The sequence below is a fragment of the Malus domestica genome, chromosome 13 (assembly GCF_042453785.1).
Source record: "Malus domestica chromosome 13, GDT2T_hap1".
In the NCBI taxonomy this organism is placed as follows: Eukaryota; Viridiplantae; Streptophyta; class Magnoliopsida; order Rosales; family Rosaceae; genus Malus; species Malus domestica.
The window spans coordinates 2,078,069-2,097,815 of NC_091673.1; the positions used below are offsets into that span (position 1 = coordinate 2,078,069).

The 19,747-nt window shown below is 38.2% G+C and overlaps 5 protein-coding genes across 9 annotated transcripts; 3 read left to right on the forward strand and 2 right to left on the reverse strand.

Annotated features, from left to right (window-relative positions):
* Positions 1–17: 17 nt before the first annotated feature.
* On the forward strand, positions 18–3,083 carry LOC103451611 (pentatricopeptide repeat-containing protein At1g22960, mitochondrial-like). The gene is made up of 2 exons (XM_008391022.4): positions 18–2,574; positions 2,672–3,083. The coding sequence occupies exon 1, from the start codon at positions 240–242 to the stop codon at positions 2,406–2,408; it is 2,169 nt and encodes a 722-aa protein (XP_008389244.2). The 5' UTR covers positions 18–239; the 3' UTR covers positions 2,409–2,574; positions 2,672–3,083.
* A 126-nt stretch (positions 3,084–3,209) lies between these two features.
* On the forward strand, positions 3,210–4,261 carry LOC139190581 (uncharacterized). The gene is made up of 3 exons (XM_070810954.1): positions 3,210–3,498; positions 3,659–3,744; positions 3,936–4,261. Exons 1-3 carry the CDS (start codon positions 3,348–3,350, stop codon positions 4,170–4,172), a joined length of 474 nt encoding a protein of 157 aa, XP_070667055.1. The 5' UTR covers positions 3,210–3,347; the 3' UTR covers positions 4,173–4,261.
* Positions 4,262–6,075: 1,814 nt separating this feature from the next.
* On the forward strand, positions 6,076–8,558 carry LOC103452264 (palmitoyl-acyl carrier protein thioesterase, chloroplastic-like). The gene is made up of 6 exons (XM_070810972.1): positions 6,076–6,577; positions 6,668–6,801; positions 6,970–7,083; positions 7,191–7,359; positions 7,464–7,532; positions 7,727–8,558. Exons 1-6 carry the CDS (start codon positions 6,212–6,214, stop codon positions 8,063–8,065), a joined length of 1,191 nt encoding a protein of 396 aa, XP_070667073.1. The 5' UTR covers positions 6,076–6,211; the 3' UTR covers positions 8,066–8,558.
* Positions 8,559–8,687: 129 nt separating this feature from the next.
* On the reverse strand, positions 8,688–9,249 carry LOC139190435 (large ribosomal subunit protein P1-like). The gene is made up of 2 exons (XM_070810733.1): positions 9,051–9,249; positions 8,688–8,695 (listed from the first exon to the last, which is right to left on the reverse strand). Exons 1-2 carry the CDS (start codon positions 9,247–9,249, stop codon positions 8,688–8,690), a joined length of 207 nt encoding a protein of 68 aa, XP_070666834.1.
* Positions 9,250–12,098: 2,849 nt separating this feature from the next.
* On the reverse strand, positions 12,099–18,157 carry LOC103452265 (CDP-diacylglycerol--serine O-phosphatidyltransferase 1). Of its 5 annotated transcripts, none has more exons than XM_029091599.2 (13): positions 17,776–18,157; positions 15,904–16,093; positions 15,014–15,079; positions 14,876–14,935; positions 14,556–14,646; positions 14,324–14,378; positions 13,967–14,046; positions 13,745–13,861; positions 13,575–13,659; positions 13,320–13,411; positions 12,799–13,052; positions 12,560–12,648; positions 12,099–12,453 (listed from the first exon to the last, which is right to left on the reverse strand). In XM_029091599.2, exons 2-13 carry the CDS (start codon positions 16,059–16,061, stop codon positions 12,326–12,328), a joined length of 1,275 nt encoding a protein of 424 aa, XP_028947432.1. In that variant the 5' UTR covers positions 16,062–16,093; positions 17,776–18,157; the 3' UTR covers positions 12,099–12,325. The 5 variants fall into 5 exon arrangements, with proteins under 5 accessions (XP_028947432.1, XP_070667052.1, XP_070667050.1 ...); XM_070810951.1 differs by having other exon boundaries at positions 17,703–18,155; XM_070810949.1 differs by lacking the exon at positions 17,776–18,157 and adding an exon at positions 17,320–17,642.
* Positions 18,158–19,747: the final 1,590 nt, after the last annotated feature.

Sequence of the window (19,747 nt, forward strand, 5' to 3'; positions counted from 1 at the left end):
CAGTAAACTTGAAATTCAGATTACCAAGTCGGCAAGTCCTCTGTTTTGGGTTTGGGCTCGGGTCCGCAATACACTAGCCACCATGGCTGCTTCCACCGCTTTCCCCAAGCTCACTTCGATCTGAGCCGCCCAATAAACCTCCACCAACGTCGAGCTCACTCAAAACCCAAAACCCAAACCCCCCTCCCCCACCCCCTCTCTCCGATCCTCCGCCTCCGGATGAGTCGCCTCTCCACTCAATGACCCTCTGCGCCAGAGCTTCAAAAGCTTTAGCCGCCACTGCCTCAGCCGTACACCACCGTCCTCTCAAGGTACGCCGTTTCTCCCCCCTCTCTGGGTCTTTCCGCAACTGCTCCTCCACTACTTCCCTACCCACCGCAGCTTTCTCCGAGACTCAATACCGGGACCTTATTTTCGACACCATTGACGAAAAGCCCTGGGCTTTTTGCAACTCCAAGTGGGTCTCCGATCGTTTCCAAGCTGTTATTGTCGACCCCGACTTGTTTATTCGAGTCCTCGTCGAGATTAGGACCCGACCCAGGATCGCTCTGAGGTTCTTCCGATGGGTCGAGGGCCAACCGGGTCTTAAAAGATCCGAGTTTGCCTTCTGTGTGATTCTTGAGATTCTGGCTCACAACAATTTGATGAGGCCGGCGTATTGGGTTATGGAGAGGGTGATTAGTGTAAATATGCATGGGATTGTGGATATTTTGATTAATGAGTATATGTTTTCGAAAGTTTCGTTGAAGCTTCTCGATCTCTTGTTCTGGGTTTATACGAAAAAATTGATGCTTGAGCAATGTCTGTCGATTTTCGATAAGATGATTCGAAACCGGTTGTTGCCGGACGTGAAGAACTGCAATAGGGTTCTTAGGATACTTAGAAATAAACACCTTGTGACTAGAGCTAAAGAGGTTTACAGAATGATGGGTGAGGCTGGGATTAAGCCGACGATTGTTACCTATAATACTATGTTGGATTCCTTCTGCAAGGAAGGGGAAGTGCAACAAGCACTTGAACTTTTGTCAGAAATGCAAAAGAGAGGATGTTTTCCGAACGATGTAACGTATAATGTGTTGATCAATGGGCTGTCAAAGAAAGGGGAGCTGGAGCAGGCCAAGGGACTGATCAAGGAAATGATGAAAGCAGGGTTAAGGATTACAGCATTCACTTATAACCCTTTGATTTGCGGGTATTGTAACAAAGGTCTGCTTGAAGAGGCATTATCTCTTGAGAAAGAGATGGTAATTAAAGGAGCGAATCCCACCGTGGCTACTTATAATTCGTTAATGTATGGCCTCTGCAAGTGGGGAAGAATGACTGATGCCAGGGATCAGTTTTCCAATATGTTAAATAGAAATATAGTGCCGGATATAGTTTCATACAACACTCTAATCTACGGGTACTGTAGATTAGGGAACTTGGGGGATGCTTTCATATTGTTTGATGAGTTGAGGCATAGGACTTTCACTCCTACTATCGTCACCTATAACACACTTATGGATGGCCTTTGCAGATCTGGAGACTTGGCTGTTGCTGGGCAGCTTAAAAAAGAAATGACCAATCAAGGAATTTGCCCTGATGTTTTTACATATACCATCTTGGTAAATGGGTCTTGCAATGCGGGAAATTTATCGATGGCTAAAGAGTTATTTGATGAGATGTTGCGTAAAGGAGTGGAGCCAGATCGATTTGCATACAATACTCGAATAGTGGGGGAATTGAGGCTTGGTGACCCGTCCAAGGCATTTAGCATGCAAGAAGAAATACAAGCAAGGGGTTTCCCTCCTGATTTGTTCACATACAATATTTTTGTGAATGGGATATGTAAATTGGGCAATTTAGATGAAGCATATACGTTGTTGCAGAAAATGGTACGTGATGGTATTGTTCCAGATCATATAACATATACTAGCATGATTCATGCTCACCTGGAAAGTGGCCAGCTCATGAAGGCGAGAGAGGTGTTCTATGAGATGCTAAACAAAGGTTTGTCTCCTTCGGTGATAACTTACACGGTATTGATTCATGCACATGCGGCTAAGGGGAGACTAGAACTGGCATATATGTACTTCTCAGAGATGCAAGAGAAGCGTATTTGGCCAAATGTGGTCACCTATAATGCTCTGATAAATGGTCTCTGTAAAGTGATGAGAATGGATCAGGCTTACGAGTATTTTACTGAGATGGAGGAGAAAGGAATAGCTCCAAATAAGTATACATACACTATTTTAATAAATGAGAACTGCAACATGGGCAATTGGAAGGAGGCTTTGAGGTTGTATAAGCAGATGCTTGACAGAGTGATCGAGCCTGATTCTTGTACACACAGTGCACTTTTTAAGCATCTAGACAAAGACTTTCAACTGCATGCAGTTCGATACCTTGAGAGTTTAATTTCAAGCTAGTGAAGGAACTGCTCGTTTTTAAGAATTGATGAGGCTATTGGTGGTGTTCAAGGTTTCTCAGCTGATTATTCAAAGAGTGGCATGAGATATTAAGAGGGATTTCTCAACTCTGAGAGAAAGCTATTGTGTTAAACCACTTGGCAAATTCTCTTGAGTTATAGTGCAAGTAAGATATCTTCTTTCAATGTTTGCTTCCGAATAGCACATTCTCAAACTTTTAATATTCTTCTTGGCTTGACAGCTTTCCTGGTTTAATGTTACAGGTGACTTGCTAAATAGGGTTGCTGATGGTGATTGGTGAGTTTGGCAAACCTGTAACTTGAAAGGTTGAGTCCATATTTACCTCATTTTTGTGCCGTTTCTAACTTTAGAAGAATATACTCGAAACCAGTTGAATTGGATTATTGATTTTTTTAACTATCAGAAACCATTTTTTTCGGAAGAGTCAACATCCGAGTGTACAGATAAACTCTCAAGTGTATCATATTGTTCCAAATAAAATATCTGACAAGATTATTGGTTCATTCTTTTGCTCCTTATTTTGTTTCATGAGGTAATAGGGAAGATCGAAGTGCTGCCATGTTCTGTATTGTTGTAACGAATATGGGTTTTGTCCAGTTTAAAATCAGATGTATTACTTTTTGTTTTTAAAATAAGAGTTTCATTTGGTACTGAGCAGATAGTGAAAATTTAACTTCTTCTAGTTTATCCAATTCAGCTTGAAATATCGGTTAGTGTTCCTGTAGTGTTATCTTGGACAGCCTTCCTGTAACCATTATTTGTTTCTCAGCCAGTCTCAAATGATCTTGTTCACGCTTCATCTTCTGTGAGCATCACAGCCTCCGTTGATCTTCTTTCAAAAAAACCCAATGGATGCTGTGATGTTGTTGGAGGTTTTACGCACATCATGTTTGCCCTGTCTTTTCGATTATTTCCGACATGCACAATATGTGTCAAGTAGAACTTCAACTTGAAACAAAACAGCCACCACTTTTGGTTACCTTTCCGGGCAGAAATGAATACAGGATTGTTGGTCTGCATCTCCTTGGTTGCTGCACTTGTATGCAGCGTGAACAAGATGTTGGCAAAGGTACATGATGCCGAAGAGTTTCACTTGGCACACACTCACTTTCTAATTTATAATCGCCTCTTTTGTTCTTTTTTATGAGTATTTTGGTTTAGCAATGTTGTATAGAGGAATGTTGTTTATATGCTAATTGGTTATTAATTATGCACTTAACGTTGAACAGCAACGTGCGAAAAGTCCAAATTCGAATCGTTCAATCCGATGCCTATCGTAATCCGACAAGGGGAAAGCGATTGGATAATCGACATGGTAAACACCGGTCGTGCTTAGGTTTACTAATTGTTTCAACTGAAGAGTGTTTAGTTTAAGAGAAGTAGTTCTTGTCTCACTATGTTTGACGGACACATTTCATAACTCTCCCTCTGGATTTGCTTGTTTGTTGCCTTTTGTATGCGGAGCATCCATCACTAACCTCCAGTTCCTCTCTCCTGCTACTTCAGCCGTTTCTTGACTGCGCTGATGTAGAAATCCCGACGTTGGCCGACGCCGCCAGCGGGTTAGATTTGTCCGGCACTTGGATGCAGAAGAATACTGATGAGAGTTTGAGTTCACGCTGTAACTTGGCACTGGAGAATACTTGGACCCCAAGAATTTACTTCAGGATGCAGTGGAAAATTGACCACTGCTCGTCTTGTGGTAATTCACCTTCTGCGAGGCAATTCCATATTTGTAGATGACGAGATGTGTTGCCAATAAAAAATGAGTACATTAATACTTATTTAATAATCCAATCATCAGTCACGTCATATAGTTTACAAAATATAAATGATCTCCCTAATATTAGCCTTTGTACTAAACATATGCAATTTTGTTTGATTTTTGTAATTAGACGCTTCTTGGACTTCAAAGTCCATATACAACACCCTGCCCGTCTTATGATGCTGATCATATCAGATTGTGGAAAATGGCTACAATACTCATAAGTTTTACGTTTACGTACTTTCACCATCTGACGTCAAATATGATATTGGATTGGCATTTGACCGTACAAATGGTACAAGTTTGTGGTATTTGCAAGCAAATTGTGAAATAATTTCCCCGCACGCCTATTTCCTTCTTTGCACACTTCCTTTTTAGGCGTCATCTAGGGAATCCTTTCCACCAAATCACTTAATATGGACCCTTGAAATTTAATCAAACGGTTAAAGTTATTATAACTTTTAAAGGGACCTCCTGTTTTTAACCGTTTGATCAAATTTCAAAAGTCCGGATTGATTGATTGGGTAGATTTGCTAGAAGGGATCTGTAGATGATCCATTTCCATCATCTAGAATTATTTCAAAGTAAAATCAATGGCCAAAAATAAAATGACGGTGTGCAAAGAATATCAGTGTGGGGTCAGATATAGAAGTGGGCCTCTCAAAGTGTAGAAAAAAACAAAGGAATACTAATGAAAATGGTTTGAAAACTTTGAATTTTACAATAAGGACAAAATAAAGGGTAAAATGAATAGTATCAAGATTGACTTTTTAGTGTAAAAATGTGGTTTTTCATTAAAGTGAACAATATCGGGAGTTTTTCATTAAAGTTCCAAAAAAAACAAAGGTAACTAAAAACAAGAATCAAACCTATTGGTTAATGTTGGTTTAGGTTACAGAAAGTTTAGAAAGAATTGTTTGTTTTTATTAATAATGCATTAAAATCAAAGCATGATTAACCGGAGACTACGAATATCAAATCCTACATTAATGCAAGCCACTCGCTCCTGTCATCCCTTAAAACCACCACATCCAGCTCACTTTGTATTTACACGGTTTTTTTGTGTTGAATTTGAAACATAGGGTATGTAAATTATAATGGGCAAAACTTGTTTGATATGGTTTTTGAAATGATTAAAAGTGTTTTATGACGTTATAAGTACCTCTAACTTCGTATAGCAAAAAAAGTTAAAACTGCTTATTGGGTCATAAAAGTGTTTTATGAAGACATACCGAGTGTCTTTAAAAATTAAAATTTAATGTGTTTCTAATTAAAACGCTTATAACAAAAAGACACTTGTGTGTTTCTTATAAAAGCAATTCAAAATGAGCTAGCATCAAACTCAAAATAAAATATATCGTGTTCACGCATTCATGTGGGTGGAACATCAATCCCATTTAACCAAGTAGAAATAAAACACTTATGTTTGCATTTTCAATCTACCCAAGGGATTGTCAAGTGGAAAGAAAGCAAAGGTTTGGAAATCCTAACCCAAGCTTGAACTCTCATGGTTACATTTTTTGGACCACCAGCTTTACTTTGGCGTGTTGTTTGACCCGAAGGCTGAAAATATGTTGCCATTCCATGTAAGATCGGAGTTGCATGATTATAAAAATTAGTCGATCATCGATGTGTAGCAGGATACTTCCTACATTAAAAAACATAAAATAAGACAAAATAAAAACATGAGAAGAACAAAAGAAAAGTGTATGACAAAGCATTTATACCCTAACCCTTTTGTCTGCTTTGTGAAATCGATCAAACCTATGTGTTGTTTAGCACTCAAAATTTTGGGGAATCAAAAACTTAACCTTCAACAAATACAAGGCAGATCTTTGAGATGTACAATTACGACTCCTAATAACAAGGTTTCCTTCCTCTTTTTTTCCTCTCACTTTTCCTAACTTTTTCCGTCCACAAACAATTATTTAAACATCTCCTTCCCCATTTCCAAATTTCAACTTTTCTTCCAACCAAAACAAAAAAAATAAAAAATAAAGAATAAAAAATTTATGCCATGGCCACCTTCTCTCATCCTGCCTACTTCCCTGTAAGGCGTTCTTCCTGCAGAGATAGCTATGAACCCATTAAGCAAAACCTGAGCAATATCAAGATCGATGGAACTTCCAAGAAACCCGCAAACAAAGTTGAAATGGCCGGTGTGGCAACCACTTCCATTTCCATGACTTTATTAGGAAATGGCTACGTGACTGAGCAGCAAGCCCGACAGAACATTCCGACAACCAAGCAGTCCGTTGATCATTTCCGACAAGGGTTCAGCATCGAAGGTGGCGTGGGGTACAGGCAGAGGGTTGTCATCAGGTCCTATGAGGTCGGGCCGGATAAAACTGCGACACTTGAGAGCGTCCTCAATCTGCTGCAGGTGATATAATTAATCAATCCAAGTTATGTGAAGATTGTGTTGCATTGTTTGGAAAGTACGGATTTTTTTTTTTCCTCCGGTATGATGCAGGAAACTGCATTGAATCATGTGTGGATGTCTGGACTCCTGAGTGATGGATTTGGAGCAACACATGAAATGATGAGGAATGATCTTATTTGGGTTGTGTCCAGAATGCAAGTTCAAGTTGACCAGTATCCAATTTGGTATGTCCAATCATCGCCTTTTCTTTTGATTCGAGCAATATTCTAAACTAATCTAACGCAAACCCGGAGTTGTTCTCTTTTTGCTATAATCTTTAAAGCTAGGAAGTAGGACTCTTTGCAGCATGAAACAAATTTCAAGCAAAAAAATGTGACAATCACATCCTGCAGGGGAGAGGTACTGGAAATCGACACTTGGGTTCAAGCATCAGGGAAGAATGGTATGAAGCGAGACTGGTTGATCCGAAGCCAAGCCACGGGCCATGTTTTCGCTCGTGCGACCAGGTGTTGTAGAATTTCTTCAAACTTCCAATCACTTTCATGATCTCCTCACGAATGATTTATTTCAGTCTTGTCATTGATTAATCATGGTTGTACAAAACGTGGAACAGCACCTGGGTGATGATGAACCGGAAAACTAGGCGTCTTTCGAAAATGCCAGAGGGAGTGAGGGGTGAGATTGCACCTTGGTTCATAGAGAAGCAGGCAATCACAGACGATGTCCCTGAGAAAATCATCAAGTTGGACAACAACGCTAAGTATGTCAACAGCGATCTGAAGGTAATGTTTCGTGTCCAAATTACTCCAACGTCTCAAAGCTACATCCATATACAGTTAAGAGAATCGAGAATATGCTGAATATGGAATTTCTTATTACTTGGTAGCCCAAGAGAAGTGATTTGGACATGAACCGCCATGTCAACAATGTCAAGTATGTAAAATGGATGCTTGAGGTAAATATTGTCTTTCTCCCCTCTCTAATTAAAGGCATGTTTGGCACTGCTTCTGAAAGGGTTAAAAGCGTTTTCTAACCATGTTTGACAGAAAAACTTTAAGTGCTTCCTACAGAAGTAGTTCTAAACGGTCACTTGTGTTTTCTTACCATAATTAAATCTTAATTAACTGACTTAATCTTTGTTTTCGACAGACGATTCCTGACGATATTTTGGAGTCTCACCAACTGACTGGAATCACACTAGAATACAGAAGGGAATGTGGGAGTTCAGATATAGTTCAATCGCTTTGCAATCCAGAAGATGGAATGTTCATAGAGAGACCGAAACAAGAGAATCAAAGTTTGCTGGATGGATTTTCTCTGGCAGCTGGAATTCTTGAGAACGGCGGGTTTTTGGGCTCCTTTGAGAAGCAACAATTGAGATATACACATCTCCTCCAAACAAATGGGAACCTTAAAGATGAAGAGATTGTTCGAGGACGGACTGTTTGGAAGAAAAAACCAGAGCCCTCCCCATTTGCTTCTATGTAGAAAATTTGAATTAGAAAAAGGGGTTTAGAAGCTTGTCCTCTAAGAAATGGGATGGCCTGAATACTAAAGGGCCTGTTGTGGATAAGGGTAACAGAAAACAAGCAACATCATGGATTCTAAGGAGAGTGAAGAAGAAAAAAAAAAGACAAAAACAGAGCCAAGGATCTTTCATTGTTTCCGATCTTGCTAGCTTCATCGAGGCTGAATGACAATCCTAATAAACGAGCCAGATGTGTAAATGACGAGTCATCGAAAAAAGGTAACAGAAAACCAGCAGCATCATGGATTCTACGGAGAGAGAAATAAATGTAATGTGTGGTCATGAAAGTAAGAACGTTCACCTTAAGCCTAACAGGGGTACATTGATTTTGATTAAAAGGAGTCGTTTCATTTCATTTGGGTCTGTAATTTGTATAGCCATTGTCGTAATACTATTTGGTAAAGAATAATTGTAATTTGTAAATTCCATCATTGAAATTGTTTACAGAACATACTTTTACGGTTACCATTTTCAATTTCCACTCGAGGGACGGGCTAGTTAAGAGAATTCTCAAGCCGGATATAACCAATATGGAGTCGGGTGGTAAAAAATATAAATCTTCCATAATATAGGCTTTTTATATTAGCACCCTACAAAATGTTGAATGCACCCCACATTAAAATTTAATATTAAATGACATATTTACCTCACTATGCAATAACAATTTTAACCTTATTAGGTTTAAAAAAAAAATTCTAAATACACCCTGTTTATGCATAAAATCAGTGAGGACTTTGGTACAACAGAAAGTGTTAAGTTTGTGACCTTCGCTAGATTGCTCCGGTCACTAGTGTGGATAAGTATGTAAATGGATAGAGACAGGGAAGCAAACACAAGATGTACGTGGTTCACCCAGATTGGCTACGTCCACGGAGTAGAGGAGTTCTCATTAATTGTGAAGGGTTTACAGAAGTACATAGGTTCAAGCTCTTCTTTAGTGAGTACTAGTGAATGATTTAGCATTCAGGACAAGATCCTCGATGTTTCTCTTCCCGGAAAGCTTGGCGAAGAGGCCAGGCCAGTAAGACTCGACAGGGACATTGGCAACTTTCACCAAGGTTGCAATCTTCTCGGCAGTGACGGGGATGCCTTCGTCATGGAGGATCAGAGTGGCGTAGGTGCAAGCAAGCTCTGAAGCCGACATCGTTTTTTATCGAACTGAGGGAGATAAGGTATATAAGATTGAGGGCTCTCTTTTGCTAAGGTTTTCTGGAAAAGATTGAGGGCTCTCTTTTGCTAAGGTTTTCTGGAAAAGCCCAAAGATGGAGGTTTTGGGTTCTTGCAGATTCACGGCGAGGGTGAAAATTGAGAGAGAATTGACACAACTTTTCGTATCGATTCCCACAGATGGCGCCAAATGTTGATGCACAAAACCGGAGGTCTTGGAACAACGTAAATCCGACCGTGAATCTGCAAGAAAGTAAATAACACAAGATCTATCGTGGTTCACCCCAAGGTTTGGGCTACGTCCACACTGATTATTGTATTTCTGAGGGAGAAAGAGCTTTGAATATGAGAGTGAGAGCTTTGAGAGAGCTTAGAGCTTAGGGGATGTGAGGAGGCTTTTAAGGCTTAGGGTTTGTGAGGGTGAGAGGGCCCTTTTATAGAATAAGGGCTCCTCCCCTTTTTACATATTTGTCTCTTTATTACATAATTATATTTGAATTCCCCGAGTATTTATACGAGGTCTAAATACGGAGGCCCTAAGTATGGTATAAACAGTAGTCCCCCAAGTCTTCAATCAAGAGAGTCTTTTGGTTGGAGACTTGAAATTCAGTCCATGTGTGGGCCGAAATAACTAGATGTCGTCTAGAACTGATACTCGATATGAGGCAGTGCCCAATCTGAAATGATTCTCAACTAGAAGTAGCACATGTTGCGAGGCTGCTCTACTTGTGTTGCCTTGGTTGGCTCGGCTTGTGGCGTTGAAAGTGAGGGAGTCCCTTTTATAGAATAAGGGCTCGCTCTTCAATACATAAATTATGGGCTAGAGTTAATGCTCGCGGCGAGGCGGTTGCTCAGTAGGCGGCGATGTTCTCTAATGATGGTGAGGGAGTCCCTTTTATAGAATAAGGGATCGTTCCTCAATACATAAATGATGGGTTATGAGTGATGTTCACAGCGAGGTGGTTGCTCAACATACGGTAATGCTCTCTAATGATGGTGAAGGAGTCCCTTTTATAAAATAAGGGATCGCTCCTCAGTACATGAATAATGGACTATGTCCTCCAAGTATTTTTCATGAGGCCTAGTTAAGGCCCAATATATGGTACATAGTGTAGTCCCCCAAGTCTTCGGTCAATAGAGTCTGTTGGCTGGAGACTTCAAATTGAATCCATGTATGGGCCGAAGTGGCGGTTGTTCGGAGGCGGTATTTGTATACCCTGCACTGAAGCTTTATAGGTGAAGCTTTGCAAGTGAAGCTTTGAAGCTAAAGCTCTATAAATGAAGCTTTCAAAGCTGGAGCTTTGTAAATGAAGCTTTCAAAGCTAGAGCTTTGTAAATGAAGCTTTTGAAGCTGGAGCTTAGTAAATGAAGCTTTTAAAGCTAGAGCTTTTGTAAATGAACCTTTTGAAGATAGAGCTCTGTAAATGAAGCTTTTGAAGCTAGAGCTTTTGTAAATGAAGCTTTTGAAGCTAGAGCTCTAGTTACTTCGACTCACACATGGACTGAATTTCAAGTCTCCAGCCAAAAGACTCTCTTGACTGAAGACTTGGGGGACTACTGTTTATACCATAATTAGGGCCTCCGTATTTAGACCTCGTATAAATACTCGGAGGACTCAAATGTAATTATGAAATAAAGGAATGGGCAAATATGTAAAAAGAGGATGAGCCCTTATTCTATAAAAAGACCTCTCACCCTCACAAACCCTAAGCCTCAGAAGCCTCCTCACATCCCCTAAGCTCTAAGCTCTCTCAAAGCTTTAAGCTCTCTCAAAACTCTCACTCTCATATTCAGAGCTCTCTCTCCCTTAGAAATACAATAATCAGTGTGGACGTAGCCCAAACTTTGGGGTGAACCACGATACATCTTGTTTTATTTACTTTCTTGCAGATTCACAGTCGGATTTACGTTGTTCCAAGACCTCCAGTTTTGTGCATTAACACACCCCAAATCTCTTTTAGCGTATTATTTATCTTCTCAACTATCAAAACCCTCTCATTCTCCATTGTTGAACAAAACCCTAACCAATGAAACTACAAACATGTTGATTGAGAAAAATTGTTTTTGAAGAATGGAACATGAAATCGATGTTTCGGAAGCTTCATATGAGGTAAGAATTCATATTTTTCATTGTTTTAATCATTTTGATGACATCGATAATTATTTATCTTGTGTTTGTTACGTTACTTAAACTTCTATATTCATATTCATCTTTTAGGATTCATATTAATCTTGCGTACCCAATAACATGAAGCATATTAGTGCTAGAGTCATATACTATTACAAAGTAGGTAACCCGCTCGGCCTCAAATAACGAGTTCAAAGCGCAATTGTTAGGTGATATGGAAGTGAAAAGAAACCTAAAAGCTTGGAGGAAGTGGGGTGTATAGAAAATTAAAAATGGGTGTTATAAGATTTGAGAAATGTGAGATGTATGTATAAAATATAAGGTGTATATTGAGAATATAGGATGTGGGGGTATTATGAGAAAGTATGTGGGATGTATTAAGATAATTTTTAAGTGAAAAGTAAATGTGGGGTGTTTTAAGTGTGGAATTTATTTAACAATTTGTGAGGTGTTAATATAATAAGCCATAATAAATTCATAACCCATAAAAAGTAAATTATATAACAATAAAAATTAGGAAACTTTAACAAAAAACTCCAAGTACTGTTCATTTTAACAAAAAATCACAGTTTTACACTAAAAAGTCAATCCTGGTATTACCCTTTATTTTGTCATTATCGTTAAAACTTAAATTTTCAAGCCTTTTTCATTAATTTTCCTTAAAAATTAAAGAAATATAGCATTACAACATGAAGAAATCGGTCGAAAAAGGCTCATCCTTGAAAATTTTCTGCCAGGAATGGGGGCAAACCAGTAATTTTACGAGCTGCCTAGGAAATGAATACAATTCTCTACTCAAGGAACTGTGATCCGCTAATCTATAAGAATTAACAAAAAGCTGATAAATATTTACAATGCCGATCGATATCGAAACCCTTTTGAGACGAAGAAGCAAGTCAAAGAATGATGTACACAAATTGTAAATTCATTGCCTCTTTCGCCGTAAACTTTGATGCAGTTGCCATGACCAAATTATCAAAAATATTACGAGGACCGCTCCGGTAGATGCCCATAACGTAACAAGCCAATATGGCATTGGCTTAGGATATAATCCTGATCAAAAGCAACAAAAACAAATCACGTAGATTATTAGCATCTGACAGTCAATGGACGAAGAAATTTCACAAAACAAAGGAACGCGAAGAAAAGGAGGACATACCATGTCCAAACTTGATGCAAATGAGAAGTTCAATGATGCAAATAGCTACGGAAAGCCAACAAAATGCCCCAACCTTCTTCGCTGGTTTTCTGCAACGGTAATTGAGCAAGCGTAAACTACATCACTACAAATAAGTATATGATGAAATGTGGGGGGTGGATGGGTGTGTGTGTGTGTGTGTGTGTGAGAGAGAGAGAGAGAGAGAGAGAGAGAGAGAGAGAGAGAGAGAGAGAGAGTACCGATCTTGAAGGTATGAATTGTACTCGCGAATTGTCGGAATTGCAATTAGCCACCACAGGATCAACCTATACACTATCAAGGGGTTCCGGGGAGGAATCCATAAACAGAACTTAAGAAAGAATGTATTAAGCTCTACTGTCATGAATACAATGCAAAGAGTGAGGACTTGAATGAAACGCCATGGACCAAGCAAGGGATGCCATTCGTCCTTGTCCCACTGAGCTGGTGTAAATTGCCCCAGTGTTCTTTTGACCTGAAACAATAAAGATTGCGTCTCCCAAATCACAAATTATATAATGATGCTGAATGACCCGAAAACCAATTTCAAATAATGTTGTCGAAATCACAGTAACTATTTATTATGATTGCAGTGGCTAGAGAAACATCCCATGTCATATGATTACTTTCAGTTTATTATAACCGCTTCAGTGAAAGGAAAAAAATAAAAATCATCAAGCCAATTGGCAAAATTAGCACATTCATGGTCAACCAAAATGTGTAATTGAAATTCCAAACATACTTTTCCAATAATATTCGGCTGACGGCTTAGACCAACCCACTTGTATGTTTTTCCATCAAAGTACCTAACCGTATGCATTCCTGCCCAGATACCTGCAAAGCACCCAATCAGAAAGCTTAGGAGGCTGCAACCATCATTTGTAGATATACTGATGTTAGATACGATCAAGAACAGTCTGAATTGTCAACAGGAAGAAGCATGCTATTTGCTACAACTTAACAAAAGAAGCACGTTATAAAGTAAGAGAGTTCTCACCAAACCAGTTGCAGATCAAAATGTCAAGAATGATACTGTCCCACCAGCATTCATTGAAGTTCGGTAACATATGGCGGAAGGTAAGCTGAACGTGCCAAATAAGCTTTCAATTAAAATCAAGTAAACCACTCGAGCATACATCAAATTAGGTATAAGGTCAAGAAACTAACCTCCATCAGCTCAAATCCGATGGAAAGCACCCACAGAAGGGGCTGATTGCGGATCAATATAGCTTTTCCCCACCACCCAACTATATGAGCCACAACAAATTCATCAAAAAGTGTTTCCTAGGGAGAAAAGAGAAAGATATATTATAAGCTGGTATGTAGATTGAGAACATAACGATACATGAGAAACAATTACAATGGATGGTGTGAAAGAAGAAATCATACATAAACATTCTTAAACCTGTTAGTAGGATTTTCAGGCAAATATATGCGACAATCAGCACCATAAGATTTTTCTGGAAGTTCTGCATGAAATCAAGAAATACAAACAAAGAATGAATACCTTGATCATGCAGCCTACCCAAGGCATCCAAAATAATTTGAGTATAAAATGTTTCCCGAATCTCATCCACATAACAAATTGAATAATAAAGCATATCCCTTGTAGCTAAAATACCATATTAAAAGTTTAGAAAAAGGAATTGCATGACACATAATGAGATCAGAAAGTTTAATCTTAGAAACTTATCAGCTAAAGTTCCATGTTAATGGTATTTGAAAGAAAAATTTAAACTGCATTACCAACACCAAGATCTGGATGGAGAAACTTCATAAACTGCCGAGCATGGTCACGTTTCTGTAAAGCGAGAAACCAAAAATAACTATCACAAAACTGAAGACATTAGAACTTCCAACAAACAAACTTCCAGGTTTTTATACATGCATATACCAACATACATACATGTATACACAAACACAGAAAAATCGCATATATAATAATACAAAAATAACAATAATAAAGAGAAAAATTTACCTGGAAAAGCAAAAATGTGAGAGAAATAAGGTAAACAACAGCCATTCCATGAACCAAGCGCCAAATTGCAGGATGTGGTCTGATAAGAACCCTGTATGAAACATAATAGAGCATAAAGCTAACAATTCCTCACCAGTATACTACTGTGAATGCTAGTAGCAAAAGCAGTACTTGCATATAGGAAAAACAAACAAGGAAAAGTAAAACCAAACAAACATTTATCTCCATATAAACACTTTTATTCCCATTCATTACCAAAACAACCATCCAGTAGAATATTAGCAGAACCATTATACAACTAGATCAATCCAAGAACTTACGTAGACGGGGCTTGCAGCAAGCAATAAGCAAGAAAAACTGCAATCATCGCCCATACACCCCTGCAGGAAAAGAGTGGGCATGGGATTTGTAAAAGGTAAGTAAGAGAACACTGTCACCAAATGTCAAGATGAGCTAACCTTTTTACGGATGTAACAACATCTCCAGATGCACTGCTTTCTGGGTCTAGGGCTCCACTTACCCAACTGGTACATTTAAACAAACAACAAGATACAGAAACCAATTAACCAATTGTGTAAGACGAACATAGATCACAATTGCTTCAATAATGCATAACTGTATATGAGACCTAAGGTCTGGGATGTGGGGGGTAAATGCTCTACCACTGGAGGCTACAAGCAGTCCCCCCCCCCCCCCCCCCCCAAAAACAAAAAAAAACACAATTAAGATAGGGGTAAGGCATGCTAATTTTTAACCGTTGCTATAATCGTATGTTGTGCGTGAACGAAAATTCATCATGTGAGGGGGTAAATGCTCTAACACTGGAGGCTACAAGCAGTTCCCCCCCCCCCCAAAAAACAAAAAAAACACAATTAGGGGTAAGGCATGCTAATTTTTAACCGTTGCTATAATCGTATGTTGTGCGTGAACGAAAATTCATCAAATAACCAGAGAGGTGCAATGTTAAACCTAAAAAATAGAGTACAGAAACATAAAATAACTCAATTACGATAGAAAAATAAATTCTGTAAGCCTAATAGAGGGACCTAACAGCACCATGGCATCACCTATGTCAGTGGATAGACAATTTGACATGCTAATGCTAATGCAATCACATAAACTTGAAATCTAACAATTCAACTATTTCTATTTGACAACTGCAAGAAGAAGAAAATAAAGGCCATGAGAATACTACTCAACAGTGAGAAAAACCATCTGATGCCAATAGCTTTGGCAGGAATTGTAGTAAATAATGCAGAATGCCAGAAGCATTTAGTTTGCAATCCATAAAAACAAAGGTAAACCTACAATTGTTATAGAGAATCTACTTAGTGGAAGGAGCACTCACATAAGGAAACATGCGCCAATAAGCAGCATCGAAATGGTCCGAGGCTTGTATGCCCATGCAGTCCATGGATCCAGTTCATCGCCTGTATTTGACTGACCCATGTCACCATTTTCTAGAACATCCTTTCTCCTCACTCTCCTGTGACCATTAGGCTCCATCAGCCTCGAATACAAAGACGCCAACTTGTTCGCTACACATGTAACATTATTAAGGTTATTATATTTGCATGATAAGTACATTATTCATGACCCAATTTTAATAAATATGCATGTGGTAGTTCTTAAACACATAAGCTATCACAGTATCACTAAGTTCCACAATATCTCAGCTGTAAAAAGATTTAAGTTTTTTTTTTCTTGAAAAGAACTCAACTTTAAAAAGAACATGTCATATCGAATCCCCATCCTCCCGAATAGGTTCCTAACTCTTAACACAAGATTACTGCCATTGATGTAACATAAATTTCCAAGATAGAAAGATTAGTGGCGATTGATGAAAATCTAAAGCAAAGGCCAAAAGCGAAAGTTATTGTCCCGTTTCATAAAGGCTCCATTCAAAATAAGAATGTGATTCCGTGTAATGTTTTGAATGTTACAAAGCAGATATTCGATTCCCACTGAGTCCTACATGTTTGGGACACAGATTTGAGAAAGAAATGGAAAATCTAGTCAGACACAATTTGATGCATCTTGCCCTACATAAAGGTACAGTCCCTACAGGTTGTCCTACAGTTTAAACATCCAGCACCCTTATACAGTAACTATCCTCTTCCACACAAAATTTCCCCCATAAAATTCCACCTATCCTTACTAGATATTTACACATTCAGCAGCAGAAACTTTCAGAAACAAAATATACAACAATCGCTCAATTAATCAAGTATATAGACCACTTCCACCTACAAACACCATCTAAAGTTCAAACACACCCGATTTGCCCGCAGTTTCAGACTTCCGAGGGTATTTGATTTGGACAAGCGAAGATCTGTTTATATCTAATATTTCAAACTAAAGCAAGATCATCAACAATTCTTCCCCACTCTTAACCCATGTGTGCATAGGGAACAAGATCCTCAGACCTAATCCCTACAATAAGCATCTATACTCAAAATTCTTAACCTAGTTTTGTAACCCCAGTAAACAAAATAAGTTCTACACATCCTAGAATAAACGCATTAACAATTCTGCACACTGAAAGGAACTAACTAAGCTTAATAGTTAACCAAACCGTGCCACCGGAACCTAAAAAAATCTGATAAGGTATACAAGCAGACACACACATACATATACAAGATCAAATTTAGCTGCAGACAACAGTAACGAAAAATACCCATCAAGCAATTTTCGAAATTTACGGTTTCAAAAGCTATAAAACACTGCTTTGATCATGTGCTTAACAAGCAGCAAACACACTCACTAAACGAAATGCAGAAACACAGATACTCTGAGCGGATTTAAACAGAATAAGTAAATCGGATACCAGCTGTTGAAATCGAAAATCCCCATATCAGCTAACAAGTCATATAATTCGTTAAGTTCGAATGAACAAAAGCTATAAATCATTGCAATCGAAATTTACGGTTTCAAAAGCTATAAATCATTGCATGTTGGAAATAATCAAAGATTAAGTGTCAGATTCAACAAAGAAAACATGGGTTTTTTTAATAAATGAAAATTCGTTCAAGTTCGAATGAACAAAAGCATAAAAAACGTAAGATTATGCAGATACAAGATAAAAACAAATGAAAAGAACACAGTAAGTGTGTATATATAGTGATATAAAAATACCCAAGTACGTACATCAGCGTAGAAAGAGTGAAGAGAGAAAGGTCGGTGAAAAAGGCTACGTATTTGAAGAGGGAGAAGTACTTACGTAGAGAAATAAAGGGGAGGTGGCCGTACGAATGGAGGACGAGAAGATCCTGGCCGTCGGATCAGAGCTTTTTGGAACTTTGAATAGACCGAAAGCGTGACCGCACAGAGAGAGAGGGTGTTAAATTATGGAGAGGGAGATAAGTGATGTACTTAAACAGAAAAAGATTTGCATTTAATCAATCCAATCCACGATGTGCCAAGCTTCTGCAGTGCCAGAGAGAAACAAAAGTGAGAGATAAGAAAAGGATCAGTCTTTCTCTCACTCTCTCTCTCTCTCTCCCCTCCTACTCTCTCTCTTCTTTTTCTCACAACACAGAGGAGGTTTTCTCTGCAACAGCGGCGAAAAGACGATGGGAGAAAACCCAAAAAAATAAAAAATCTGGAAAACCGATATATAAATATTTATATATTTATTTTACAGAGGAGAGAGAGAGAGAGTACGACGGTCAAAGGAGATTCGAAGACGTGTCAGCAGAGAAAATAAAAGGGGAAGAGATTTTGAAAATGTTTTTTTGTTTTTCAGATGCGGTTGGATTTTGAGAAGGGGTGTGATATCTAGACATTTTATTTTACTTTTCACATATTTTTTTTATTTTTGACCGTCGGATTGGATGAATTGAAGAAGATCAACGGATATAAATTATCAAAGGGTGTGTGAAAAGTAAAATAAGGTGTGTGGATAACACATCCCATTGAGAATTGATAACTTGAGAGAAAAAGGATGCGTTATGCCGAAAGTACCCCTGGGGATCTTCTTTAATTGCGGTATATTACCATTGATGATCCATTGATTTTTTTTTCTTTTTCGTATGCTAGGGGCTGTTCCTCTATTCTATTCGAGAGATAATACAAATAAATAATAAATGCAGTATTACGCTTCTCATCAAGCTTTGCTTTAATTTTGACTCCCTTTAATATTTTTTTTTAACGTATGATGGAAATCTTTTTGATATTGGCTTTCGAGTTTTGAATCCTTTATTCTGATTACGTTTGAAAAAATCAAATGTTCGAATAATATTATTTATTTGTTACATTTTAATTTTAAGTTAACTCTAAACAGTGTTAGATTATATTGGTGGATTTATGTTGCGTCAACAAAAACATGGCAATGTCGGATGTAGCCGTTACTCTTTTGTGGGAGCATGAATGGTCAGAATCTATCTACACGTGTAGTCAATTGATCCTAACATGTGTGACATTGATTGTTGGATTACATTGGGAATTAACTCCAAACATCGACAATGCTAATTTTGATTGTTTCTATTTTGTGGGTGTATGATCTGCTAGCACGTGTAGTCAATTGATTATGATAGTCGTTAAGAAATATTTGTGACATTAATAGTTGATTACATTGGGATCCAACATTATACTGGTTTTGGTCGATCCTATTTTATGGATGCATGATTCGTCCGCAAGTGTTCAATTGACAAATAGCATTCATTTTGAAAACATTGTGCTTCAACCTTGTAAATGAAAACATCAACAACGTTGATTTTGACGGTTCTTATTTGCTGAACCTGCAATTCATTTGAGTGTAATGTTAGGAAGACTAAATTGTAAACAAAATTGTGTAGACTGAATGACATGTGAGTTAGTAATTGAATTATTACTTAAACGTTGATAAATGTGCTTATTTGTATTGGTGACACATCATTTAATTTGTAAATTTTATCTTTAAATTTAGTCTTTTTCGCATTACCCTTCACTTAAATGTATAAGTGATTGATCATAACACTCGTGATGGAAACATTTGACACATTGGGGGTTGTGTATAAATCAATTGCTTCAAATAAAACAATGAATAATTAAAACTTTGGACTGAAATTTGACTAAAAGAAGATAAGACGAGTAGCACACGGGTTGCTCTCAATTGCCCATGTGATGATGAGAAGGGCCTCCGGGCCACGACACTGCAAAAGAGTCATCGACGAGAGAAAGCAGAAGCACTCGTGACTCGTGATTAATTGAAT

Excerpts from the sequence above, each read along its gene's own strand:
- LOC103451611 (XM_008391022.4), top strand. The coding sequence starts at position 240 with ATGACCCTCTGCGCCAGAGCTTCAAAAGCTTTAGCCGCCACTGCCTCA.
- LOC139190581 (XM_070810954.1), top strand. The coding sequence starts at position 3,348 with ATGCACAATATGTGTCAAGTAGAACTTCAACTTGAAACAAAACAGCCA. Across the intron at positions 3,499-3,658 it reads TGAACAAGATGTTGGCAAAG|CAACGTGCGAAAAGTCCAAA; the intron begins GTACATGATGCC and ends AACGTTGAACAG. Across the intron at positions 3,745-3,935 it reads GCGATTGGATAATCGACATG|CCGTTTCTTGACTGCGCTGA; the intron begins GTAAACACCGGT and ends CTGCTACTTCAG.
- LOC103452264 (XM_070810972.1), top strand. The coding sequence starts at position 6,212 with ATGGCCACCTTCTCTCATCCTGCCTACTTCCCTGTAAGGCGTTCTTCC. Across the intron at positions 6,578-6,667 it reads GCGTCCTCAATCTGCTGCAG|GAAACTGCATTGAATCATGT; the intron begins GTGATATAATTA and ends GGTATGATGCAG. Across the intron at positions 6,802-6,969 it reads GTTGACCAGTATCCAATTTG|GGGAGAGGTACTGGAAATCG; the intron begins GTATGTCCAATC and ends CACATCCTGCAG.
- LOC139190435 (XM_070810733.1), bottom strand. The coding sequence starts at position 9,249 with ATGTCGGCTTCAGAGCTTGCTTGCACCTACGCCACTCTGATCCTCCAT.
- LOC103452265 (XM_029091597.2), bottom strand. The coding sequence starts at position 16,142 with ATGTACTTATCATGCAAATATAATAACCTTAATAATGTTACATGTGTA. Across the intron at positions 15,080-15,903 it reads ATTGGCGCATGTTTCCTTAT|TTGGGTAAGTGGAGCCCTAG; the intron begins GTGAGTGCTCCT and ends TAAATGTACCAG. Across the intron at positions 13,660-13,744 it reads TCGGATTTGAGCTGATGGAG|CTTACCTTCCGCCATATGTT; the intron begins GTTAGTTTCTTG and ends TGGCACGTTCAG.